Consider the following 22,354-nt stretch of genomic DNA (forward strand, 5'->3'; position numbering starts at 1 on the left):
TTTGGGCTTTTTCTGCTTTTATTTGAGAGCAGCCGTGGAGATTGACAGGGAAAAGTAAAGGTCTAGGAATGAAATGGGAGACTTGCTGCTCAGTGGTTTGTTGTCCTCACCGCTCGGTTATCAGGTTACATCAGCCAACGTTTTATTGCGTATATAATTAATCAAACTCGACCAGTTTTAATATCATATATGGTCTTCCACAGACATTTCAAACGGCAGACATTTTGACTGCAGTGCAGGAAAAGCAGGAAGCAACTAATGGCATCAATCACAGCTTTAGCCCATTTCAGTCTCTGTGATGTCGACATTAACATTAGCACGTCCGTCCTACCGGAGCACGTAAGGACTCTTTAATATTGTGACTAGAGACGGCAGCGTGTCCACACGTCTGCCCCGACAGACGTCTGTCAGGTTCACCTTGAGCTCGTTCAGCCAAGTAAATCGTGTCAGTTTGTAAAAAGGTCAGTTTTCACTCCGAGGTAAGATAAGTTACCCGCGGCAACGGCTCAATGAGTGGAAACCAATTTGTGTAAGACGGAGATGATCTTTCTGGGAAGACGAGCGACTGGTTCGTCTCGTTAACGTCGTCCGTTTGTTCTGATGGCGGATAAACGTCTCGTCTTGTAATGAGCTGTCGGGAGAACGAATGCTCCCAGTTGCTGCAACGCACACGCACACACACGCACACACACGCACGCACACACACGCACACACACACACACACACACACACACGCACGCACACACACACGCACGCACACACACGCACGCACACACACAAACTTGCACACACTTTGTGTGTCTCCTTCGTGTCCATCGAAGAAGACGACAAAGCTTCTTCCTCCAGGTGGAGTCGGGTTTTTAGTCGCCCGCTTCGTCTTTCAGTCGTATAACTCGAATGGCCGCGGTGAGCAAAGTGGCTTCGAGGAAAAAGGAACTCCTCTTTTGGGTGTCAGAGACGGTCGGCAGCCTGAAAGCCCGTAAAGCCACCGGTGGCCTCGGCCCACACGACTCTCAAGGTCCTCTGAGCCGCCGCGTGAAGCCGGCTGATTTAGTTTAGCAATCAATATGTTTTCTGTGAGCATAAGCCACGGTAATCTTTTTACAGCACCTCTTCTCTCCCTCTTTCCTCTCATCCTGTGCCCTTAAGTAAACCCCCTTCTCCCTCCCTCCCCCCCCCCCCCCTCATACTGTAACACTAAGGCCGTGATTGCGTCTAACAGGCTTTGTGGTTAGAGAAAGCAAAGAGAGAGAAACAGGATGAAAAACTGATATTAAGAATAGTGAAGCTGCCCCCCCCTCCCTCCCTCCCTCCCCTCCCCTCCCCTCCCTCGCTCCCCCCTCCTCCTCCTCCTCTCCCGCCCCCTCCTTCCCCTGAGTCTTCATGGCATAAGGTCTGCACTGTGAGACTCGGTCCCATAAAAGTGGATTATGGGAAATAGGTTGCCGCCGCTTGCTATGCTCTCAGAATGCAGCGAGACAACCCATCTTTTTTTTTGACAGGAAATGAACTGCAGCTCAGCAGAAACGGTCCGCCGGCCGAACGAATCCAGAGCTCGACATACGGTATCTCTCTACTTGTAGCTATTTATTGGGGTTTTTTTGCAAGTGATTTTCCCGCTGAGCTACAACACTGACGTGCAAATAGATAGAAAAATGAAAAAAAATAATAATAAACCGTGTTTGGAGTTTACGACACATATCGGCTCTGTGTGCATTTTATGGGGGTTCTTTGTTGCCTCTCTGCATAGCGCAGGATGTGAGTCTGCATCTCCTGCAACCCTTCCATCCCATAATTCAATGTCCCTTTCTCATTATCATTCTTTCATGCACTTATCATCGCCAGCAGAGAGAAGATTCCAACGGTTTCTGTTCTTATCTCCGCCTGCAGCTCTCTGGTCTGACCTCAAGCTGGGGGACACCACTGTTTTCTTTATTGGGTTTCCAAGCATCATAAACACATCTACAGTACACACACACACACACACACACACACACACACACACACACACACACACACACATACATACATACATACATGTTGTGCCTTTGCTATTGTACTTCACACGGTCAGCGAGGAATCCCATCACTCACAGGAAATAAAACAGGAAACAAAACAAAAAATGTATAACTTAACTAAATACTTCCTGGTCTCAAACGTAAGCGACCAATGAGCCTCGCACCTTTATTCTTCTTTATTCTTCCCTCTGTGGAGCCGAGGAGACGGCACGAATACCGGCACCTCAAACATTATCCTGGGAAAACACTTGCAAGGCAGGAAAAACAGTGAAATCTCCGAATCCCCGTCTCTGAATGATGCAGGAGGCCAGCGGCTGGACGGGCGCTGGAACATGCCGGGACTGCAGATATTTATCAGGAACCGCTGTGGAGTTATTTTTTTGGTGGAGTTTAGAAGTCGTAGCTGCTCCACTGACTGTGAAACACAACCTTTACATTCATGTAGAGGTATGACGTTTATTTCTGTTGTTTTTCTTGTATTTCTTTCCTTCCTTCCTTCCTTCCTTCTCAGGGACAACAACTTCATTAAGGACTTTCCACAGCTGGCGGACGGGCTCATGGTCATCCCCCTACCGGTGGAGGAGCAGTGTCGGGGGGTCTTGTCAGAGCCGCTCCCCAACCTGCAGCTCCTCACAGGTGAGGGTGTGAAAATGCATTTCTTTTCCAGATTGAAGGATGTAGTGTTTGGACACGGGTGGTTTAAAAAAAAAAAAGAATTGACCGGGATTTGATTTTATTTTATTTTCTTGACTGACTTCCTGGCCGGCCGATCTGCTGCGTTCCAGATTGCCGCGGCCTCCGAGCGGCTTTCATTAAAAATAGACTCGCTGCCTATCTTTAGCAGAGCGGCGCGGCGACTTGCTTCTGGGACTCTGCTGACACGCACAGCGGCGCAAAACCGCTGGAATATGAAACATCGACTTTAATGACACGATTCACTCCAGCAGTCGTGTCTGAGACGTCTCAGACGGAACCGGCGGAAAATAACCTTTATATCCGTTTTGTACGATCTGAAGTGCGACATCACCTTAAAACATCCTGTGCCTCATCCTCCATCTCAAAATGCTGCCACACGCACAAAGCAATGCACACATACATGGCCACACACACACACACACACACTACATAAAGGATCTTATAAACTCCAACACGTTTTTCATCCTGTTATCCTTTTTTGGACTGTTCCTCCCCATCCTGTCGAGTCACTTAGACATTTGGCTTGAAATCTGCACCTCCACCTCTGCTCCCTAATCCCTCCATTAGCTAAATTGGCATTTAGTCCACACTGACCCCTGAGATATTTTCTTGCTTTCACCACAATTGGACACACACACACACACACACACACACACACACACACGTACGTGTAGAAACTAAATTGCCTTGCCTTTTTTTCACTGTGCATGAACGTCTCAGGTGTAAAACAGGATCAAGGTTCCCGTGAGCACTTTATTTATTTATTTCTCTCTTTGCTCTTCGCCTTCGTGGCTTAAGTTCTAAACTGGTGTGAAAGTTTGGTAATTGAATTGCAGAGAAAAGCAAGATTGCTCCCACTTCTAATGCCAGCAATCCAATTGGAGTTCAAGCTGCTCTATATATCACCATTGATCCAGGAGCAGCCGGGATATAAGCCTTTATGATAAATGATGTTAAGGCAATACTGGATACCAATGGATGTGCAATAAACTGTACAAATGAAATGATTGATTTCATTTATTTAGAATTTTAGCTCCTCTTTATGAATCTGAGTTTTATACTTTCTTTAAAATGGTCGTATCTGTGATGTCTCTGGCATCTGTCGTCAATATGTCTCTTTGTTCTCATTCGTCTGTCTCTCCCAGGGGATGCCCAGTTCAGTGAGGCGGTGGGCTACCCGATGGTTCAGCAGTGGAGAGTACGCAGCAATCTGTACAAAGTCAAACTCAGCTCCATCACCTTATCGACAGGTCAGTCACCGAGTCATATGTCTTTGTATTTCATCACGAATCTCTTGATAAATATGAAAAGAAATTGACCAACACGTGTGTTGCTTGTTCTAGTAATAATATTAGAAGAAGAAATGTTATTTATAGAGGAAATTTCAAAACAAAGTTACAAAGTGCTTCACAGAGAGAGTCACACAAAATACCATGATGAATGTTATAATGTGAGAGGGGTGTAATCAGATTTAAATAATAAACAAAACCAGTAAACGGGAAAATCAAATAAAATTAGGATATGCTTTCTGATAAAAGTACTTTTTTAAAAGGAGATTTAAAAGAAGGCTGAGACTCAGACAGTCTCATTTCCTCAAGAAGGCAGTGGGATGTCAAAGGCTGCTTCTCTTTCAGTTGTCAGCTTGGACTCTGGAATTGATAAAAAAGACCCATGGTCGAGCATCTCAAACTGCACAAAGGTGCACAGGGGATTAAAAGGTCGACAATATAATCTGCAGCGAAGCCTTGGAGATCCTTAAAAGTAATCAGTGAGATCTTTAAATCAATCCTAAAACAAACAGGGAGCCGGTGTCACAGAGTGCAAAACCATCGTAACTCCTGGTTGTGGATAAAAGTCAAACCGCTGAGTCTTGTCCAGTGTTTTATCGTCTTCTACCATCCTGCAGTTTTATTACATATTCTGCATGTGGTTACAATCTACGTTAAATCTTGTCTGCGCGACTGTCCATTCAGGTAACTATTTGTGCTCTCGGCACATGTGGGTATTGATAAAAGCGGATTTACACCGTAAGCCTGACCTTAATATCTACCTGTCTCACCCTCCTGGACACAAAATCACTATTCTTCCATCTTCGTAGGCTTTTCCAAGGTGCTGAAGACGCTGTCAGCAGAGAGCACACGGGAGGAGCTGCTGACTTTTCTCCAGCAATACGGCAGCCATTACGTGTCCGAGGCCCTGTACGGCTCCGAGCTCAGCTGCAGCATCTACTTCCCCAGCAAGAAGGCCCAGCAGCAGCTCTGGCTGCAGTACCAGAAAGGTGAGTTTTCTGACGGACGGAAAAATACCAGCTGAATTGTAGAAAGGATGAACGGGAAAAAAAAAACATCTTCACGTACCACATGTGTATGCATGAGAGAGGAGCATGTTTTAGGAAACTAGTGGTGCCTGCAGGTTGTTATAAAGAATAACAAAGACAGCCTAATCTTTCTACAGCAAAGCATTAAATACACAATAAACAGAATTAGAGCAAGATTTACTGTAATTTAACAGGAGGGGGCGTTACACTTTGAATACAAACTAAACTGGGTTATATTTAAAGACTCCATCCTCCCTTCACTCACCCTCTGGTTAAAAGGCAACATAAGCTGCATAAATTGAATTAACCACCACTGAGACATAATGGCATCAAAAAAGGATCTTGCTGCACTGTTCCATTATTTTATGTATTTTTTTTTCACATCCTGTTTATTTGTGATCCAAAAATTTGAGTCTCCCCATTCAATGCAACTGAAGTGCGACAGGAGTGAGATTCATTTTTACCCAAATTCACGACTAGGCGCCTTCGATCATTAGTATTAATCTAAATATAAAAAAATTAAAAAAAACAGTGGTGAAAGGAGTACTCAGATCTTTTACTTGTTTAGAAGTACTCATACCACAGTGTGGAAATTGCCTATTACAGGTTTGAGTATAATCCTCCAAATATAATAAAGTATCCAAAGTAAAAGTACTCTTTCAAAACAATATTAATATTGTTGGACTAAAATCATTGATGCATTAATGTGTCAGCAATATGTTACAGCTCATAAAAATAAATGTTACTAATCTCAACCAACCACAAAATTACAAAGTTAATGCAGCAAATATTTAATTCAGTAACTAATAAGTACTTTTATTCATATACGAAGGACCTTTATTTATATAACGTTTGTATTTTTATAGTTTCTACTTTAGGGACCTGAATTCTTCTTCAACCACTGGCAAAGTCAGAAACTAAACTAAACAAAAACTAAAGATTGTATGCTCATAGTATAAATGCAAAAACAAAAGGTCAGAATGTTATGAAGAAAACTTTTAGAGACTTCAGCTTTTTGTTTCATTAATGTTTATTGCACTCAGATTATCAACAATACAAACATGAATTTGACTACACAGACAAGTCTGTATGACGTGTTCAACACATTGTAAAAGTCATAGCCTCCAAAGGACATAACCTGAAGCACGTAGGAGTTTGGTTCATTGGCATAAAGTGAGATAACAAACCAGTAACAGAAATCAATAACTCTACGCAAGGAAATTTCTCATATTTGATGAAATACAGTAAAACATAATCAGATGATGTGAGACACTGATGTTCACCACACTGACACAAGGACACTTGATTTTTCTGGCATTTTATGAATTTTTTTGTCACTGCAAAAGGATTAAATATTCTCTAGTAATGACTACTCCTAGTTACCACTTAAATAAAGTGTAGCACAACAACAACAAAAAAACATTTTGATGGCAAGGATGACATGCAGCTCGAGTCAAAATATAGTTAGTGACATGTACTGCAGCATGGCCTAACAATAAAACATCACCTAAAATATAAAAGCACAAGGATATGACTGGCAGACGAGACCTGATACTTAAATTCAGCTCTATTTTTATTCTTAATCTCTTTGCTTATGTAGAAATATCAAAAACAATTGTTGTTTATGATAGATTTGATTCTCAGAGATATATATATGTGTGTGTGTGTGTGTATGCTGCTGTTTAATAGGGCTCCAGGTGTAGAGTTAAGGTCAGCTTTGTGAAATTATTTATTTTTAAGGCTGAAACTGAGTCAGTATGTGGTATCGTCTAATGAGCAAACCAGTACTGGAAGATACTCAATTACTATTTATGACTTCATGGACATAGAATATGATACATACAGTATTGATATGGGGTATTCAATGATTAACTTGATTCCCCATATGTAGGCCACTAAATATTTTGATTCAAGGTGTCTTTTATTGTTATTTTACCTGAAAGTATCATCTTTCTCGCGCCTCATTTGGACTCAGAAATTCCATAAATGTACACGATAAAATAATGAACAACAAACATGCTGACAGAGACCAGTTTTACTAACTCGAATGCACTAACAAGCAAAACACTGAATATGACCGTATCCTACCAACACTTGAGAACTCCAGGTGGAAGTTTTCTACCTGAAGGAGACACAGCAACTCGGGCGCAACAAAGAGTTTTCACTGATCATTATGGTAGCAGTGCTATTCTGAACAACTCCTGCCAGCTGTGATCCCGTCAAGGACTGTCTTACCAGAAGGAAGGTGTGAGGAAACAATGACATGGAGCGCGTTGTCTGGAATAAATGTCAGGTTTGAACTAAGTCTGTAAACAGTATTCAAGTAATAGACATCTGCTGTGTCCTTTTGCTTGACGTGATCTGAGTGCCGGAGCTATTTAGTGCGTGCCGTGCAACAAAAAAGTAATTTACTGTATATACGATGTATTTGAAGGTCAGCACCTCGGGGACGAGAGAGAACAGAGCCCTGAACTTTAAAGATCTAGCAAGGTCATCTGGTACCTCAAAATGTTCAAAATGGAAACGGTTCAAGACTTAAACTAGGAGCTGCTCGCCGTGTTTGTCATATTAAGTAAAGCTAAAGGTTTTCACAAAGAGAAAAGTGAAGTGGTCGGAAATTGAGGTGAAATCTACGACTGAGCTGAACAGATGGGATATGATGTGGAACAGATGACACCAATTTTAATCTTGCTTATGTTACGTCAGCTTGCCTAATAGTGAAATACCACATAAGGCCGTGGCTGGAAAGTCACAATGAGAAGGTGAAATAGAAAATAAAAAACATAGAGAAAGGACGAGGTTAGTGGATAAGATGATGACGTTTAGTGACCTTTTTCTCAAAGAATATCACCGAAGCTGAAAAACAACTCCAGAGTGTTCTCAACTGTTTTCTCATGTTGTGGCTGACATACACAGGTAGTATTAATAAATACCAGAAAATAAAATAATAAGAATGTGCTCTACAAGTGCCGGAAGAATAATGTAGCCCACAACATAAAAATCAATAACCCTGCTTCTTATTGTATTAATCCCTTAAATATGCTTTATCAAACATAAATAGATTCATCTAACAGTTAATATTGCCTTTTTTTTCTCCACTATTAAAGACCAACAATAAAGATTTTATCAGACAAAGTTAGTAAAAATCCACATCACTATCATCCTTATTTCCTCCCCAGCGCATGTGATTTTGCATTTGAACCCATCTTTTCTTTGGGTAACTTAAAATTTGACATTTAATGTTCCCTGAATGTTACTGAATGCAATTCAATGAATATGCTGGTACTCGGTTACTGTTTTGCTCTTAGCTAACTGCGCAGTACACTTTAAAGCTGCCAGCTGCGTTCAGCAACATCAGTGTTAGTGTGTGCTACTAAAACCTAACGAGGAAACAGTGACGTGTCAATAATAAAGTGCTTCACAGGCCAAAAGCCTCGGTTTTGCTTATTTTGTATGTAAATACGTGTTGGTTTTCAGCTCCCCTTTCTCCCATTTTTTCCGGTGCAAAGCTGAACCAAATGGGTGAAAGCCATGCGTCACATCGGCGTCAGGCTGAATGGAGGAAGAAAAATCATCTTCACTTTGTGCCTCAATAGCTTTGACATCAATGGCTTCCTTTTTCTTATTCTAATGTGACAACTTGCCTTTGATGTAAAACTGTTGCAAAGTCTGTTTTACAATTGTGATCCATTAAAATAATCAAAACAAATCGGAGGTATTAAATGAAATTCCAGCAGGTTTTAAACTGAACCTGAACTGACAAAAGCACTCATTTAATAACCCAACCAACGAAAAGCCGCAGAGAGCTAAACTAAAGTGTTTCTTCCTTTTCCGAACTTTCTCACCCACCGACTAAACCTCTCGTGCTCACGGGCAATACGACTGCTTCTTCTAGGAAGTGGAGGAATGTCTCCTCTGAATGTATGTGTAGACTTTAACACAGTGGTCCCAACAATCTAGCACTAGCAGCTGTCCTTTCTGGGTGGTGGCCACTCCCACCGGGCAGGTCAGCCCTTCCTGGATTACAATATTGAACCCACCATCTTTGGGAAACTGGAGGATTTCTTTCCTACCGCTGTCTGTAACCAGCAAATCCCCGTTGGCATCCACACACATGCCGGTGATACAGCGGAAGTCCTCCGTCTCGGAGAAGAAATGGCTGAGCTGTTTGCCGAGCTGCCCGTCGGTGCCCACCGACCCGATGGAGAAGCCCCCCTCCAGGTGGGGCTCGTTGTGGCGCTTCTCAAAGTTCAGGGCCAGGCCCTGGGTGAAGTAGACCGTTCCAGCAGCATCGCACGTCACAAACTTTGGCCGGACAGCGGAGCACAATCGGTTGTAGCTGACCACACCCAAGTTGCGGTCCACTGCGAGACACCACAGCTTGCCACCTTCCACATCTGACACCACAAACTGGCCCGACGGCATGGCGGCGATGCCCCAGGGTTTAATCAGCTGGTTCTTGTGGCAAGCCACACATAGCCCTTCCATGGTGTAGACTTTCACTGAATTATCATAGTTGTCGGTGACACCGATCAAGCCTTGAGAGGTTACGGCGATGGATAAGGGGATGAGGTTCGGCAGGTCGGCACCGAGGAAGCTCAGGACAAAGTTGTCGATGCTGCTGGCGTTGCGTCGGATATCACGCTGGAAGCCTTTGCGATTAAAGATCTGGATGCGGTAGTTGCCCCGATCGGCCACCAGCACCTCGCCTTGTGGCGTTACGCAGATGCTGACCGGTAAATTGAACATGCCGGGCAGACTTCCCTTACAGCCCATCTTCTTTACAAACTGGCAGGCCGGTGGCCCTGAACTCGCCCCGGCCGCTCCGGGCGACCCCCCCCCCCGCGTCCATGGACTTTGACTTAAAGCTACCCGGTGAGCCGCACGCCGCCGCCTCCACAGATGCGCCCATGTCAATATCTCGGTAAAGGTCCACCGCCGGCCCCACGGCACCACCTGTAGCCCCGGCTACACCTTCTACATCAGCCTCCAGTGCCGTCTCCAAGCCGCTCTCCTCACTGTTTGTATTGACGGTAAATGTGTTCGTGGTCACTCGGCCCACTTGCAAAGGTTTCGAGTGCTCCGTTCTGACCAGCTCCGGTTCCTGCAGCTGAAACATTGTGGGTAAACTGTTCATCAGGTCCAGCTCCTCCTCATCATCATCATTGCCTCCGCCATCATCCTTCAGCAGGGCTACATCGCTCTGCCTCGCCCGCATTGTAAGGTAATCGCAGCGCGACACCACTTTGACCTCTGCGATGTTCAGAAGATACGTCTGCTCCTCCAGGACCTGAGAATTCAGCTTTTCCACTTCTGCCACGGAAGCTGCGAACGTCCTCCGAGACCTGCTCAGCTCCTCTTGAAGACGTAGCTCGGCCGTGGTGTAGTCCTGCTGAACCGCCCGGTACTTCAGTCTCAACGACTTGGAAATGTGTTCAATCGCCGTCTTTTTCTTCTGAATTTCTCCGATGACGTCACGGAGAGCGACCAGCTTCCCACCGAGTTCTTTACGCCGCTGTTCGGCAGCCGCCCGTATCGGCTGGACCGAATGGCCCTGATTTAGGTGACCCTCCCCTTTGCAGAGCTCGCAGAGAACCGTGGCGCAGTCGTGGCAGTACTGCCGCGGCAGGCGGTTGCAGCAGGACTTGCACATCAGAGCGGCGGCGGCGGCGCTGCAGGACACGGTGCAGTCCAGGATCTTCAGCACGGTGAGATTGTCGGCCAGCTGCGAGATGCTGCTCATCCTGGAGACTTTGCTGCAGAAGGGGCAGCGGACACCGTTGATGGTGTTAGCCAACAGCTTCTCCAGACACTGCCGGCACACCGTGTGACCACACTGCAGGAGTTTGGGTCTCATTTGGTCCTGGTTGTACGTCTCCAGGCATATCGGGCATTCGAGAACCTCCCTCATCAGGTCTGGGTCGAATGGGGAAGATTCAGCAGCCATTGTGGTGATTTCCTTGAATGAAAAAAAAATGAAAAAGCTTTTGAAATATTTCTGGAGTGAGTAAAAATATGTCACAATTTGAGCAAGTGAGTGTAAGAATCACCATCTTCATGTTCAATAAGGGCTGCAAATAATGTTTACTTGATCAATTATTTTCTCAAATTAGCAGTTTGGTCATTGAAATGATCAGAAAATGGTGAAACACATCAGACATTGCTCTCTAAAATGTTCTGTTTTGTCCACAACCAAAGGACATTCAGGGTTTTTTTTGTTTTTTTTTATCATGGACATGTAAAAAGAGCCAGAAAATAGTCACATTTTAAAAGCTGGAATCAGGAGATTTTCAGAATAATTGAATTACAAATGACTGAAAACAACACCAATCTTTGGATGATACAGTCTCAGATCTGACGTTGGTGTAACACTTTGCAGGTTGTTTGCAAAGTGTTTGGAGAGCTGCAACTTGCGCAGCATTTTATTACTCGGTTATTCTAAAGGTAATAATTGTCCCTACATAATAGTCACTACGTGGTAATGGTAGATGATTGACGGGTCTGTGCTAACCCGTCGTGCCATGCAACGCTAATAACGAGCATGTTATTGAGCAGTCTTATATCTGACGGCACCATCATGCTGCTGTCTTGTTGCTCTAACATGGGTTGACTTTGCAGTCCGGACATATAAACGACAAGTACACGGGAGGCCTTTCCACAAGACAACACATTTTAAAGCTACCGCAGACACAACGCGAGTGTTACTCAACCATATGACTGTGCTGCACGTGCATTCAAAATGAAGATATAAAGCTCGTCGTAAGTTTTTTGTTGGTTTTTTTTTGTTGGTTTTTTTTTGGGGGGGGGATATTTCTTTCTTCATAACGTTACCTTTTTTCTTCAATGTTTGCTGGTTTGGAAGTACAGCGGTTTTTGGTGGGCGTGCTGTCTCCCCGCTACTGCAGCTGCTAGTGAAAGACTGCAGTGATGACGTCGACCTTACGCCGGCGTGTTACGTAATACGCACAGCGCGGAGCCCCGACGGCTGTTTTTGATTGGCTGCTGTTTAACGCTTGGGCGGCCAGGTCCTGACGACACGCCGCACATCCGTGCGATTCACGGGGATTTCACTTGTGAAACAAGTATTTTACAGTGTTATATTTGCCGAATTGTCCATATTCCCCATTTACAAAGGCCGACAGGGTCAAGGAAATGGAATCTTATTGATTTGTATACACAGCAGCCTACCTGCTATAATCAATTGGCCACTGCAATTTGTTTGATATTAATTAAACATACTGCAACGTATCCTGAAAGGAGGCCAGGGCCCATACTTATTCATTACCCCTATCCTGTAAAGAACATGGTTAATTTGAATTAGCAACTAGCCCCTTCGCTGAGAAAATGAGTCTTACTGAGAGAAACCAAAATAAAGCCCTCAGGCCATTCTGCATTCAAAATGATCCGGATGTTTTTAGAAGACTGTATTTACCCAGAGGAACCACTAGATGTCAGAGTAAGTCTACGAGAAGATGCTCATGCAGCACACTGACACAAAGTGAGTATAGCTGCAAGTCCTTCTAACAGACTTTCTGCTATTCTTTGGTAGGTAGGTTTATTAAACCTTCGGGTGATACTCTTACAATACCAAATTTATCATATTATAGTTAGTATATCGTATATATTATTAACTGGGTATATGTAAGGGCCTTGTAAAATCAGATATCTGCAGGATCTAGCAAAGTTACTTTACTAAAGCGATAATATCACCACCCATAGTACCCATATTGAACAACATCTGTGTTAAATTGATATAGAAAATACCTGACACTTTTGCTGTTGTTGTGTGGACAACATAACGACGGCCAAAGAGCACAATGTGTCTCTGATAAACAACCAGTCTACAAAGACATTTGAATTAACAAAGACAGTGCAAGGTCAATGGCTGGTAACTTCGCTCCATTTATCTTTTCACTGTGTTTGATGACGGCAAAGTATTGCATAATCATCACATTCATCACACAGCAAAGAGCTGTCTCGGTTCATAAAGAGGTAAAGTGATGGGCCACTCCTTTAGCTGCACGCAAATACATGTGGTATGATTCATTTTTTTCTTAATGTCTGTGAAGCGCGTCAGTGTCACCACTGCTCAAATTTGAGTGAAGCTGTACATTGCATGAACACAACTAAAAAAAAAATGCACACAGTGATCCCAGGAAAGTGTACATTGCTAGTTTACAAGTTTACAGTAAAGACACTTAAAGAAAACCGGATAAAACTATGAAAATCAGGGATGCATTGAAAAAAATTAAACAAAAAGTAGGGAAAGCAAGATTTTGAAGAAATGCATTGGGCTATGTTTAACTTTCCTCACAAATACTTGATGGTGCCAAGTCCTTAATCAAATGCTTATTGTTTAGATAGATGTAAAAAGTTGTAATATGAGCTGAAAGGATTTCAAGAGGTTGAGAGTAAAGTAGACGGGCTATTGGAACAACCAAACTGAGCTACAGGGACTTATTGTGAGAGCTGGGTGACAACAGCTCTTTTCTGTGTCTGTGTTGCCTCAAGAAGTGAATGTAATTGGGCTCTTGGGCCACCCCTCGAGTCTGTTTACATACTGTAGCACATGAAGTTACCACCCACCCTTTCAACTGCCTGCTGGTGGCGGACACAGGCAGTAAGTCACAAAGACGTATATACATAAATACACTCGGTTCTTTTTCACATGCAAACTCTCACAAGAGGTCATAGCTGGTACTGAGGCCATAAGGGTCATGTCTTTAAAGTTCTCGCCTGGGAATTTAAGGGAGTTTTGTTGACAACTTTCTCTACAACTTGGCTGCTTATTCTCACCTACAAGTGAGTTACTAAAAAGTAACTTTACTTTTACTATTTCCTTTCTATTTTCTGAATTACATGCAACATTCATGTTCTGTAATCACATGATTTCTGCTCATTAGACTGTCTGTGGTACGTCATAAACCCTTTTTGCAGCTTTGACTTAGATACAGTATTGACAGTAGTTCCTATTTTGTTATTACAGATAACTATTAACTAATTGGTCTATATCACTTGGTCTGAAATTGAAATTGTTGTTAAAATATCACATAAATATGATTTTTTTTTTTTTTTTTTTTTAAAAAGCAAATCAACAGCCCTTGAAAACATCTCAACCTGTATTAATTCTACAGCGTGTTTTTGTGTTTTAATACTTAAGGCTGCACCAGCTTTTTTGTGTCTCAGATGAACTTATTTAAAATTATGAATAAGAAATGCGTCCATGTAAAACTGACATACAGACACAATTAGACTTGTTTCTTTCTTTCTCTTACACAAACACATGTTAATGCACTGTATGTTGTCCTTTTGCTCTTGAGAATAGTTCTATTAGAGTGATTTCACTGTGATTAAAACTGTCAGCAGGAAATAAGTCCTTTAAAATATTAACCCTAATTGGTCTCAATTAGCCCACCTTGAACTGTGTCAAGGGCTTTTCCTGTTGTCTTGATTTTTTTTTTTTCTTGGTCTGTGTGCACTCGTAATCTCATTGATCCGCCCATGTGTCTCTGTATATGTAAGTGGGGGGTTTGTGATAGTCACTAAAATTTGCACAATGGTGTAAACCGGGACTGATGGTGTGATGTATCACATCTCAACGTTGCATCATAAGCCCAATTTCTTGTCACCGGGAAGAATCCCCTTATCGCTCATTTGTATCTTCTGTTCTTGTAAAGCAAATGAACACAAAGGCGCATCTGCCTCACCAGCACAGATGGCAGATACGCTCCACGGTAACATGTGGCCTGATGTGTCCTCCAATTCAAACACTCAACACCCGAGTAGCAATCTCTGCTGTTTCTGCTCCTCCCCCTGCTTCTGTCGCTGCCTCTTCTTTACCTTTACGCATTGGTGTGTTATTTTCTCGCTCAAAAAGTAAATGAGGAAAAAAATAACCCCCCAACTCCGGTGAGAACATCAAACAGTGGTAATTGACACTCAGGAGAAGAAGCCAGTCACACCCCCTCCTCCCTCCCTCAACCCCAGACCCCCTCCCCCTGACCCTCCACCCCCCCGAACTCCCCCAACCCTGACCCCCCTCACATTCTCCCTTTGTCTATGAAAGCTGATGGCAGTGAGGGATTAGTTGTTATTTTTTGTTTTTTTGTGTTTTTTTTTACCCTGGCCAGCAAATCCAGATGCTGATGTGCTATAGAACTGAGGGACTGTGACTCTTTAAATTGATATTAAAGAGTAAAGACAGGAGCGTTAAATAAACGGGACTATTTTTATAATAAGGAAAGTGTACGTACTGTATAAAAGTGTAAGAAAGTGTTGTGGCAACCCTCTACCACCCCCACCACCTCTAAAATGAATGAAAATGATTGTTGTTGTCAACTGTTTGTCTTTATCTCCATCACCTGTGACCCATGCCGGCCCTTTCTCTTCTGGCTACCCCCCCAGAGGCAACAGACCAGGGAGTTGGTGGAGGTGGGCGGCGTGAGCTGAAGTCAGTCCCCTTCATCAGCTACCTGTCGGCGCTGCAGAAGAGCCAGCTGTTGTCTGATGACATGGTGAATGGCGTGGAGATCCGCTGCGAGGAAAAGGGCAGCTGTCCTGCTGGCTGCCACCTGTGCCACCACCAGGCCATGATAGGAGGAGTGTCAGGGAGAGGCCGCAGTGGGAGTGGCAGGAGTGGAGAGCAGCCTCCCCCCATCCCCGTTCTGCTGGAAGTCAGCCGCGTCGTGCCCCTTTACAGCCTGGTCCAAGACAACGTCACCAAAGAGGTGAGAAAGCAGCATGGGAGTAGGAAACTGTGTGTGTGTGTGTGTGTGTGTGTGTGTGTGTGTGTGTGAGAATGGAGAGTGACAGGCTCAGAAAGTGACCATAGAACCAGAGAATGGCAAAGACAAACATATCAAGAGATGTGATGCATAAAAAATAAAAATAAAATCCGGTTATAAACTTTTATCACTTCTTTATGACATCAAATGCCTTTTTGAGTAAAAAACAACAACTATATTATATGACTAAATGCTGGATTTATTTTTAATTTTAACATACTATGAATGAAAATAATCTGTGCCAATTGATTAACCTCTGCAAACACATTTATTACAAATGTATTACAAGTCTGAGGTAAATTAAAACATATGTTGTGCTGACCATGTGACCAAAGCTGCAACTTTAAACTCTGCAAGTTTAGATAAATTATTTTGTATGTTTTCCTTAGAGCCAATCTAATGCCATGTGATGGTGGCGTAATCCTTTCTAACTGTATATCCTCGTCCTCTGAAGCATTTAACAGATGCAGTTGCTGCAATTCCCCTCTAGGTGGCATTAGTTGGTTACCTTCGACCACTGGAAATGAGCACTGTAATACAGAGGGCATAAAAAAGATGACATCATGGTTTTCTCTTGTGGGGTAGGCGATGTGTATATCTGTGAGATACATATAGTGTGTCTGTGTCTAAACAAGCGTACACAACTGAATGTAACATCGGGTTAATGGCCACATGCTGTGATTATGATTCATCCTGTATGACGAGTATTCAGATCTTCTTGCAGTGAAAGTTAATCATATCAGATTTCTTTTCCATAAGCTAATTTCACAGAGGGGCTCTGGCTTCACTTGACATTTACTTGACCAGATTTAGCTCTGTTTGGGCATCATCTTGACATTGTCTCGCTACCTGGCATCTCGTGCGTGTGCGCTCTGCACGTGCGTGGAAGCAAACACGGAGGTGTTTGCAGGTGACTCACGCCCACCACACACATATGCGTACATACACACCATAGGGAGCAGTCTGGTTCACGCTAATCAATCATCTAGTTACCTTAGCTTCTGAAAATACACATATATATATATATATATATATATATATATACACTCGGGATCTCACACACACACACACACACACACACACACACAATATATAGCCCCCTGTACGTGCCTCCCATAACAAGCACCTCAGTCCCAAAGAAAAGAAGGCACAATCAATAGCAGACAGCCCCTGGTGGGCCTCATCAATACCTAAACGCCTCGCTATCCATCCTTCTCTCTCCCTCTACCCACCCGGGGTCTTCTGGGGATGTAGAGTGAGATGTATGAGGAGGAGGAAAAGGGGTAGACTGCAGTGGATCGCTCTGGCAAGCCCTTCTGATGTAGCTTGAGGCAGGATTATTAGCTTCTTATTGATGTCATCGACCTCTCGGGAGGGAGGGGAGTCCATCACTCTGCTCCTCTTTTCCTCGCTCTCTCTTCGTCTCTTGGCCACAGCTGCCGCGAGTCAGAATGGCACATACGTATATTTCATTAAAGACGAGCGACAACCTGCCCCTCCACACACACACACACACACACACACACACACACACACACACACACACACACACACACACACACACAACCACTCCCTCCCTCTCCCTCCCTCCCTCCCTCCCTCGCCCTGTATCTTTATGTGTGTGTCTGTCCAACACACACACAATTTTGCTTGAGACTCTCTTTCTACTTGGCTGGGTCTATCAGGAAAGACAGCTGCCATGTTGCAAAAGCTTTCTCAGGGATGAGGTCCTTTTTCTTTTACCCTAAACCCACGGAAGCAATCAAAATAGAGGCTTAGTTGTCCAGTTTATGATTAGGTGGACTGAGATTGTATCTACAGTGCATGTGTGTACTTATTTGGCTGTGTATGCCCACTGCCTGGCTTCAATGGACCTGTCACTCTTTCTTTGGCCCTCTCCTTTCTCAGCTACCTGCATTTTTCAGTGTCGCCCTCTGGCTGCCTGCCTGTTTGACAGGATATGGGATTTGATCACAATGTGAAATGACTCTATCCTACCACCACCAGAACTGAAAAGAAACAGATCTAAACGGTATATTAGATGAGTGCATCTGCCTTCTTCTCTGCTTTCTCTGTCTGGCTCTGACAAAGAGGAGAATAGGGTATGAAGTATTTCTTTGTATATGTGCCAAATACTGACATTAGCATAGTTGAGGTTTTAGGGTGAATTTATACCCGGACGACTGATCCTATTTGTCAATACCGGATTAATTACCTGAGTAATAACTAAAGATTTTAGTTTGGTGCTCTGAGTCATAGAAAAAGAGTAAAGAAATGTCTAACTTACCTCTTATGGTTTCTATCCAAACAGTTTGGTTTGAATTGTACTGATTTGTAAGGTATATTTGCCCCAACCCACTTGAGTGCACGTGAACAACATTGAAAAGTCACATTTACAAAAATTCAGCAGGAGCATCTAAAGCTAAAATTTGATGTATCAATGTATTGTACATTTAACCCTAAATCCCACCCCAATAATATATGAACTACCTGCAAACTATAAATACTCGGGGCATGTGAGATTTTTTTTTTAAACTGACCCATTAGTTTAATGGTTCACATAGATATTTTAAATGCATCAGTGTTGTTTGGTTTATTATCTGCCCTGCAATATAAACTAAACTTAATGAAATATAGGAACTTGTGTAGATAATTGTCTAAAAACATGCTTATGCATTGATCTAATGCATGTACAGGTAAATCTGTACGTCCTTCACTGTCTCTACTCTTCTGCAAGACATGCAGTGATTATGTTCTGTATCTAGAAGGATAAGTTTGAGGTTCACTCTCACTCAAGATGCCCTGTTCTCTGACTTGGCTTGATTTAAACCTGGTCTTGACTTGAATTTGACTGGAACCAGACTTGGAATTGAACTGGACCTGACTAAGGTGGTCTTACTTACAGGCCCGATGCATATATTTGACTACACATACACATGCACAGACAGACTCCCACAGACGGTTTCAGTGCCAGAGAAAAATATCTCAGTGGATAAATAAATAAGCTTGCGCCCGCGGTGCTTGCCAGTAGTCCTATGTCCTGTGTTGCTCTGACTGAATTATGGCAAACCTTTTGAACAAATTGGTTGTGAGTCTAATGGGTCAGAATGCTCTATATCTTGCAGAGTGGTCACTGTCATGCTCTCACCATAACCCTGTGCTGCAGGGGTGTGTCTCCAACATTTCCACTGAGGTAGATGGAAGGTGGCCGGTTCAGGTTCATGAAAGAGGTGGTAGCATTAAGAACAAGAGCAGGGTAGCTATAGGGAGCAAGATACTTACAGTTCAGACAGTTCGTGTGGGAGAAAGAGCCCTTTTAAGACTTTAGCCCAAAGTTCAGGCACAAAAAAGTAATTGAACAGCTACACATCAAGTTAAGAAAACATCCTATTTCATTTTTGATGGTAGATACTTCGCTGTCAATGGTTGCTTGAGGTCCTCAACCGAGAAACAAAGCCATCATCATCCCTAGTAATGCTGTTCCGGGCCTTCACTGCAGCCACCTTCATCTCTTGCTTGTGGTGAAGTCTCTTGTCTTTAGTCTGGTCTTCAGCAGGTAGAAGGCAGCTAAGCTGGACTGAGATAAAGTGACCGGCTCAGCCAGTCAAAGGGCCGTTGGGTCATTGTCCTGCTGAATGATGAAATGTCGTCCGATGTGTTTTGACACATTCGGCCAACTCCGAATGCTCCTGCATACCTCTGCACTGATCCTGTTGCTCCCACTGGCTGTAGAATCATCAATAAATGCCATCGGTTCCATCGGTAGTCCCACATGCCGAAGCCATAACAGAACCACTGCCAAGTGTGACGGATGAGGTTGTGGGTCATGAGCTGCTCCCTTGCGCTCACTTTGATGAAGGCTGTTTTTGTTGTTGTTTCATCAGTGTTTCTAATTTTTCTCAGCATTTGAATGCTCTGACGAGCTTCAACCTGGTCTTTCTGGTTTTGATGCTCACCAGGGCTTTGGATCTTTTGCAGAATCCTCTAAGGTTACGGTCAAAAGGTCAGCTCTTGATCGTTGACGAGCAAACGTGTACTGAACACTTTCCTTCTGGAGAGCATTCTTGACTGGCTGTTCAGAGCAGGAGTTTCTTCACCATGCAATAGATTTTTCGGTTTACCACAACACTTGTGCTCCTGGATCTACCGGGTCATTTGACATTTTCTACTTGTGTGCAAACCAAATGGACCAAACTACGGATTTCTGCACACCAACTACCTTTGATACATTTGAAAAATTTGTGTCATCGAAAAGCCTAATTATTAAGTTCCTCACTTACTTCTTGTTACTTTATATTGACATACATCTTCACCTCAATTTAAATGGCAACAACTCGCCATCAACTCAGAGTCACCTGTGAGCACTGTGTGGTAACAGCTGTATCTCACACATTCATTTCAATATTGATATAAGCTAAACCTGAGAATTGCCACTTTAATCTTATTATTATTATTATTATTATTATTATTATTATTTTAATAGCATGTAAAATAGTATTGAGCCTGAAGTGTAAAAACTGTAACTGCTCAAAAACACAATAGTACATAGTGAACATAGCAAGTTTCCTGTTAGTTGGCGACCAGCATTTTCCCATTCAAATTATAAATATGACAATTGAAAAAGCAGCACCGCCCCAAGTGCTGCTGTTAAATTAAGGTATTTATCTGCCACACGGCTTAATGCAGCAGGTCTCACAGTCTAATGCACATTTTGATTCCAGGAACACCAATTCAGTTCAGAGGAGAGTGCATGCTCCTTTAGGTCATTAAGCAGATTTATATAAGCTGCTTTTTGGGGTCAGTATATATTATGTTCTTATCAACACCCACAAAGCATTAATTACATCTGCAGCAGTACCGACTTGTCCTTTATGCTACAGACAAAACCGTTAACTGCCAAATTGACAAACCTTTCTTTCCTATCAGAAAGCAAGACCCAACTAAATCACACAGCAAAATATTTTTTTGTTTTAGTTTTGAATTATCCCTCTTCTCTGTTTGCCTTTTAAAAAAACAAAAATGTAGAGCTATTTTGTTGTTTTGAAACACAAACTACGATAGCGGACTAACCATCAATTTACTTGGCTTTGCAGGGCAGATGTGGTTAGAACACCCTGAGACAGAGTTGGCACACCAAACACCTCCTCCTAAATGTGACATGGCAATCCCCCATCAAACTCTGGGTGAACCAACCCTCGAGCCGCCCCTGGTGTCCCATTTCCTGGAAGTACTACTTCTGATAAGGTTCTTAGAAGCAGCCCATTGGTTCCTTTGTTAACGCCGTTAGCTTTGAATGATTGGAAAGGCCACATAAATGCGTTTGATGCGCATGCGCGCACACACACACACACTCACACAATCACACACACACTCTTAGGACACCGTGATGGTGTGCTGTGTGTGCTGACTTAGATTCTTTACCACCACTGGTGATTATCTTATAAATCAATACTGCGGGCCAGCTGGCCAGTGTTTATGTGTATTAGCCTTTGAATACGGACAGTAATATGGTCAGCATAGACTAGACAAACAGATTAATACGTTAAAGAGGTCACAATGCTTGCCTTCTTGTAAGTCACGACAGGCTTCGACGAAAGTGAAACGTCCAAATTGTGTTTTGGTGCCACTGAGTCTGCCGGGTCTAAATGACGTCAAGGCTTGGAATTTGTGGCCGGAGTTGTTGCTGATGCTCAGTGGCCTTGCTGCTCACTGGTCTTGTCTTCCACTCAAAGCCGGGAGTGATTACATTTCGGCTCAGTTCGTGCAGTATCGATAAGGTCAGTGGCGACGATTTGTGGCACATTTGTGAAACGGTAGAACCATGTGTTATTGTAACAGAAGGAGCATCCATCACCACATCCTGAAAGCCAATATGGCACGACTGGATCAAAACTGTCCTACACAGTTACAAGTTAAAGCTCAGATGGCACCTTGTATGTCAAAACACTGGCTTTCCTAATATGAAGCAACATGGATAAGGTTTGTGTCTTGCCCCTATCTGGTCAACACAGAATCAATATGGATCTGTAGCGTTCTGGGAAATGCTTGATCTGTGGTCAATCAATAATGTATAGAATAACCTCCTCTTGTCAATTGCGACTTTTCTAGTAACGGCACTGAACATCGAATTACTGTTTGTTCATCTCACGAAAAGATTCCCCTTCCTGACCTAAACCTTTTTCTTTTTTTTTCACTCTTACCCTCAAGGACATTATTACCGTCCTCACCACCACACGCTTCACATATTATCACTTCACATGTATTGGCTAACTCTCACTTTTTCTTGCTTTCTCGTAAATCCTCATCTCTGTTTTACCTCCTGTGCCCCCCTCCTCCCCTTTCCTCCCCCCACCTCATTCCCTAAACCACAATTAGATTCCCTGTTTACCCAGTGGAGACTGGCTTGCATTACTCTTCAAACATAAACACGGTGGTAATCGCTTTGTCTGTTTTTCACATGTGCAGCCATGCAATCAAGCGCACAGACCCATATGTTTTTTTTTTCTGGGAATCTGGTGGTGGTAAACGCACGGCGGTCC

The 22,354-nt window shown here is 43.2% G+C and overlaps 2 protein-coding genes across 2 annotated transcripts in view; one reads left to right on the forward strand and one right to left on the reverse strand.

The window, feature by feature from the left end:
• LOC138211543 (astrotactin-2-like) overlaps window positions 1–22,354 on the forward strand; it is a 230,758-nt gene that overhangs the window by 170,159 nt on the left and 38,245 nt on the right. The window contains exons 14-17 of the mRNA XM_069171503.1: window positions 2,530–2,654; window positions 3,860–3,964; window positions 4,813–4,992; window positions 15,436–15,758. Coding sequence (XP_069027604.1) covers window positions 2,530–2,654; window positions 3,860–3,964; window positions 4,813–4,992; window positions 15,436–15,758 — 733 coding nt within the window. The remainder of the gene's footprint in view (window positions 1–2,529; window positions 2,655–3,859; window positions 3,965–4,812; window positions 4,993–15,435; window positions 15,759–22,354) is intronic.
• LOC138211554 (E3 ubiquitin-protein ligase TRIM32-like) lies at window positions 6,050–11,947 on the reverse strand. The gene is given in 3 exon segments (XM_069171512.1): window positions 6,050–9,868; window positions 9,870–10,990; window positions 11,863–11,947. Coding segments are annotated over 2 exon segments (2,055 nt in total). The 5' UTR covers window positions 10,979–10,990; window positions 11,863–11,947; the 3' UTR covers window positions 6,050–8,922.

This window comes from Embiotoca jacksoni, unplaced genomic scaffold (genome assembly GCF_022577435.1).
Source record: "Embiotoca jacksoni isolate LCO1_2020_lvr unplaced genomic scaffold, fEmbJac1.0.p SCAF_10, whole genome shotgun sequence".
NCBI classification, from domain to species: domain Eukaryota; kingdom Metazoa; phylum Chordata; class Actinopteri; family Embiotocidae; genus Embiotoca; species Embiotoca jacksoni.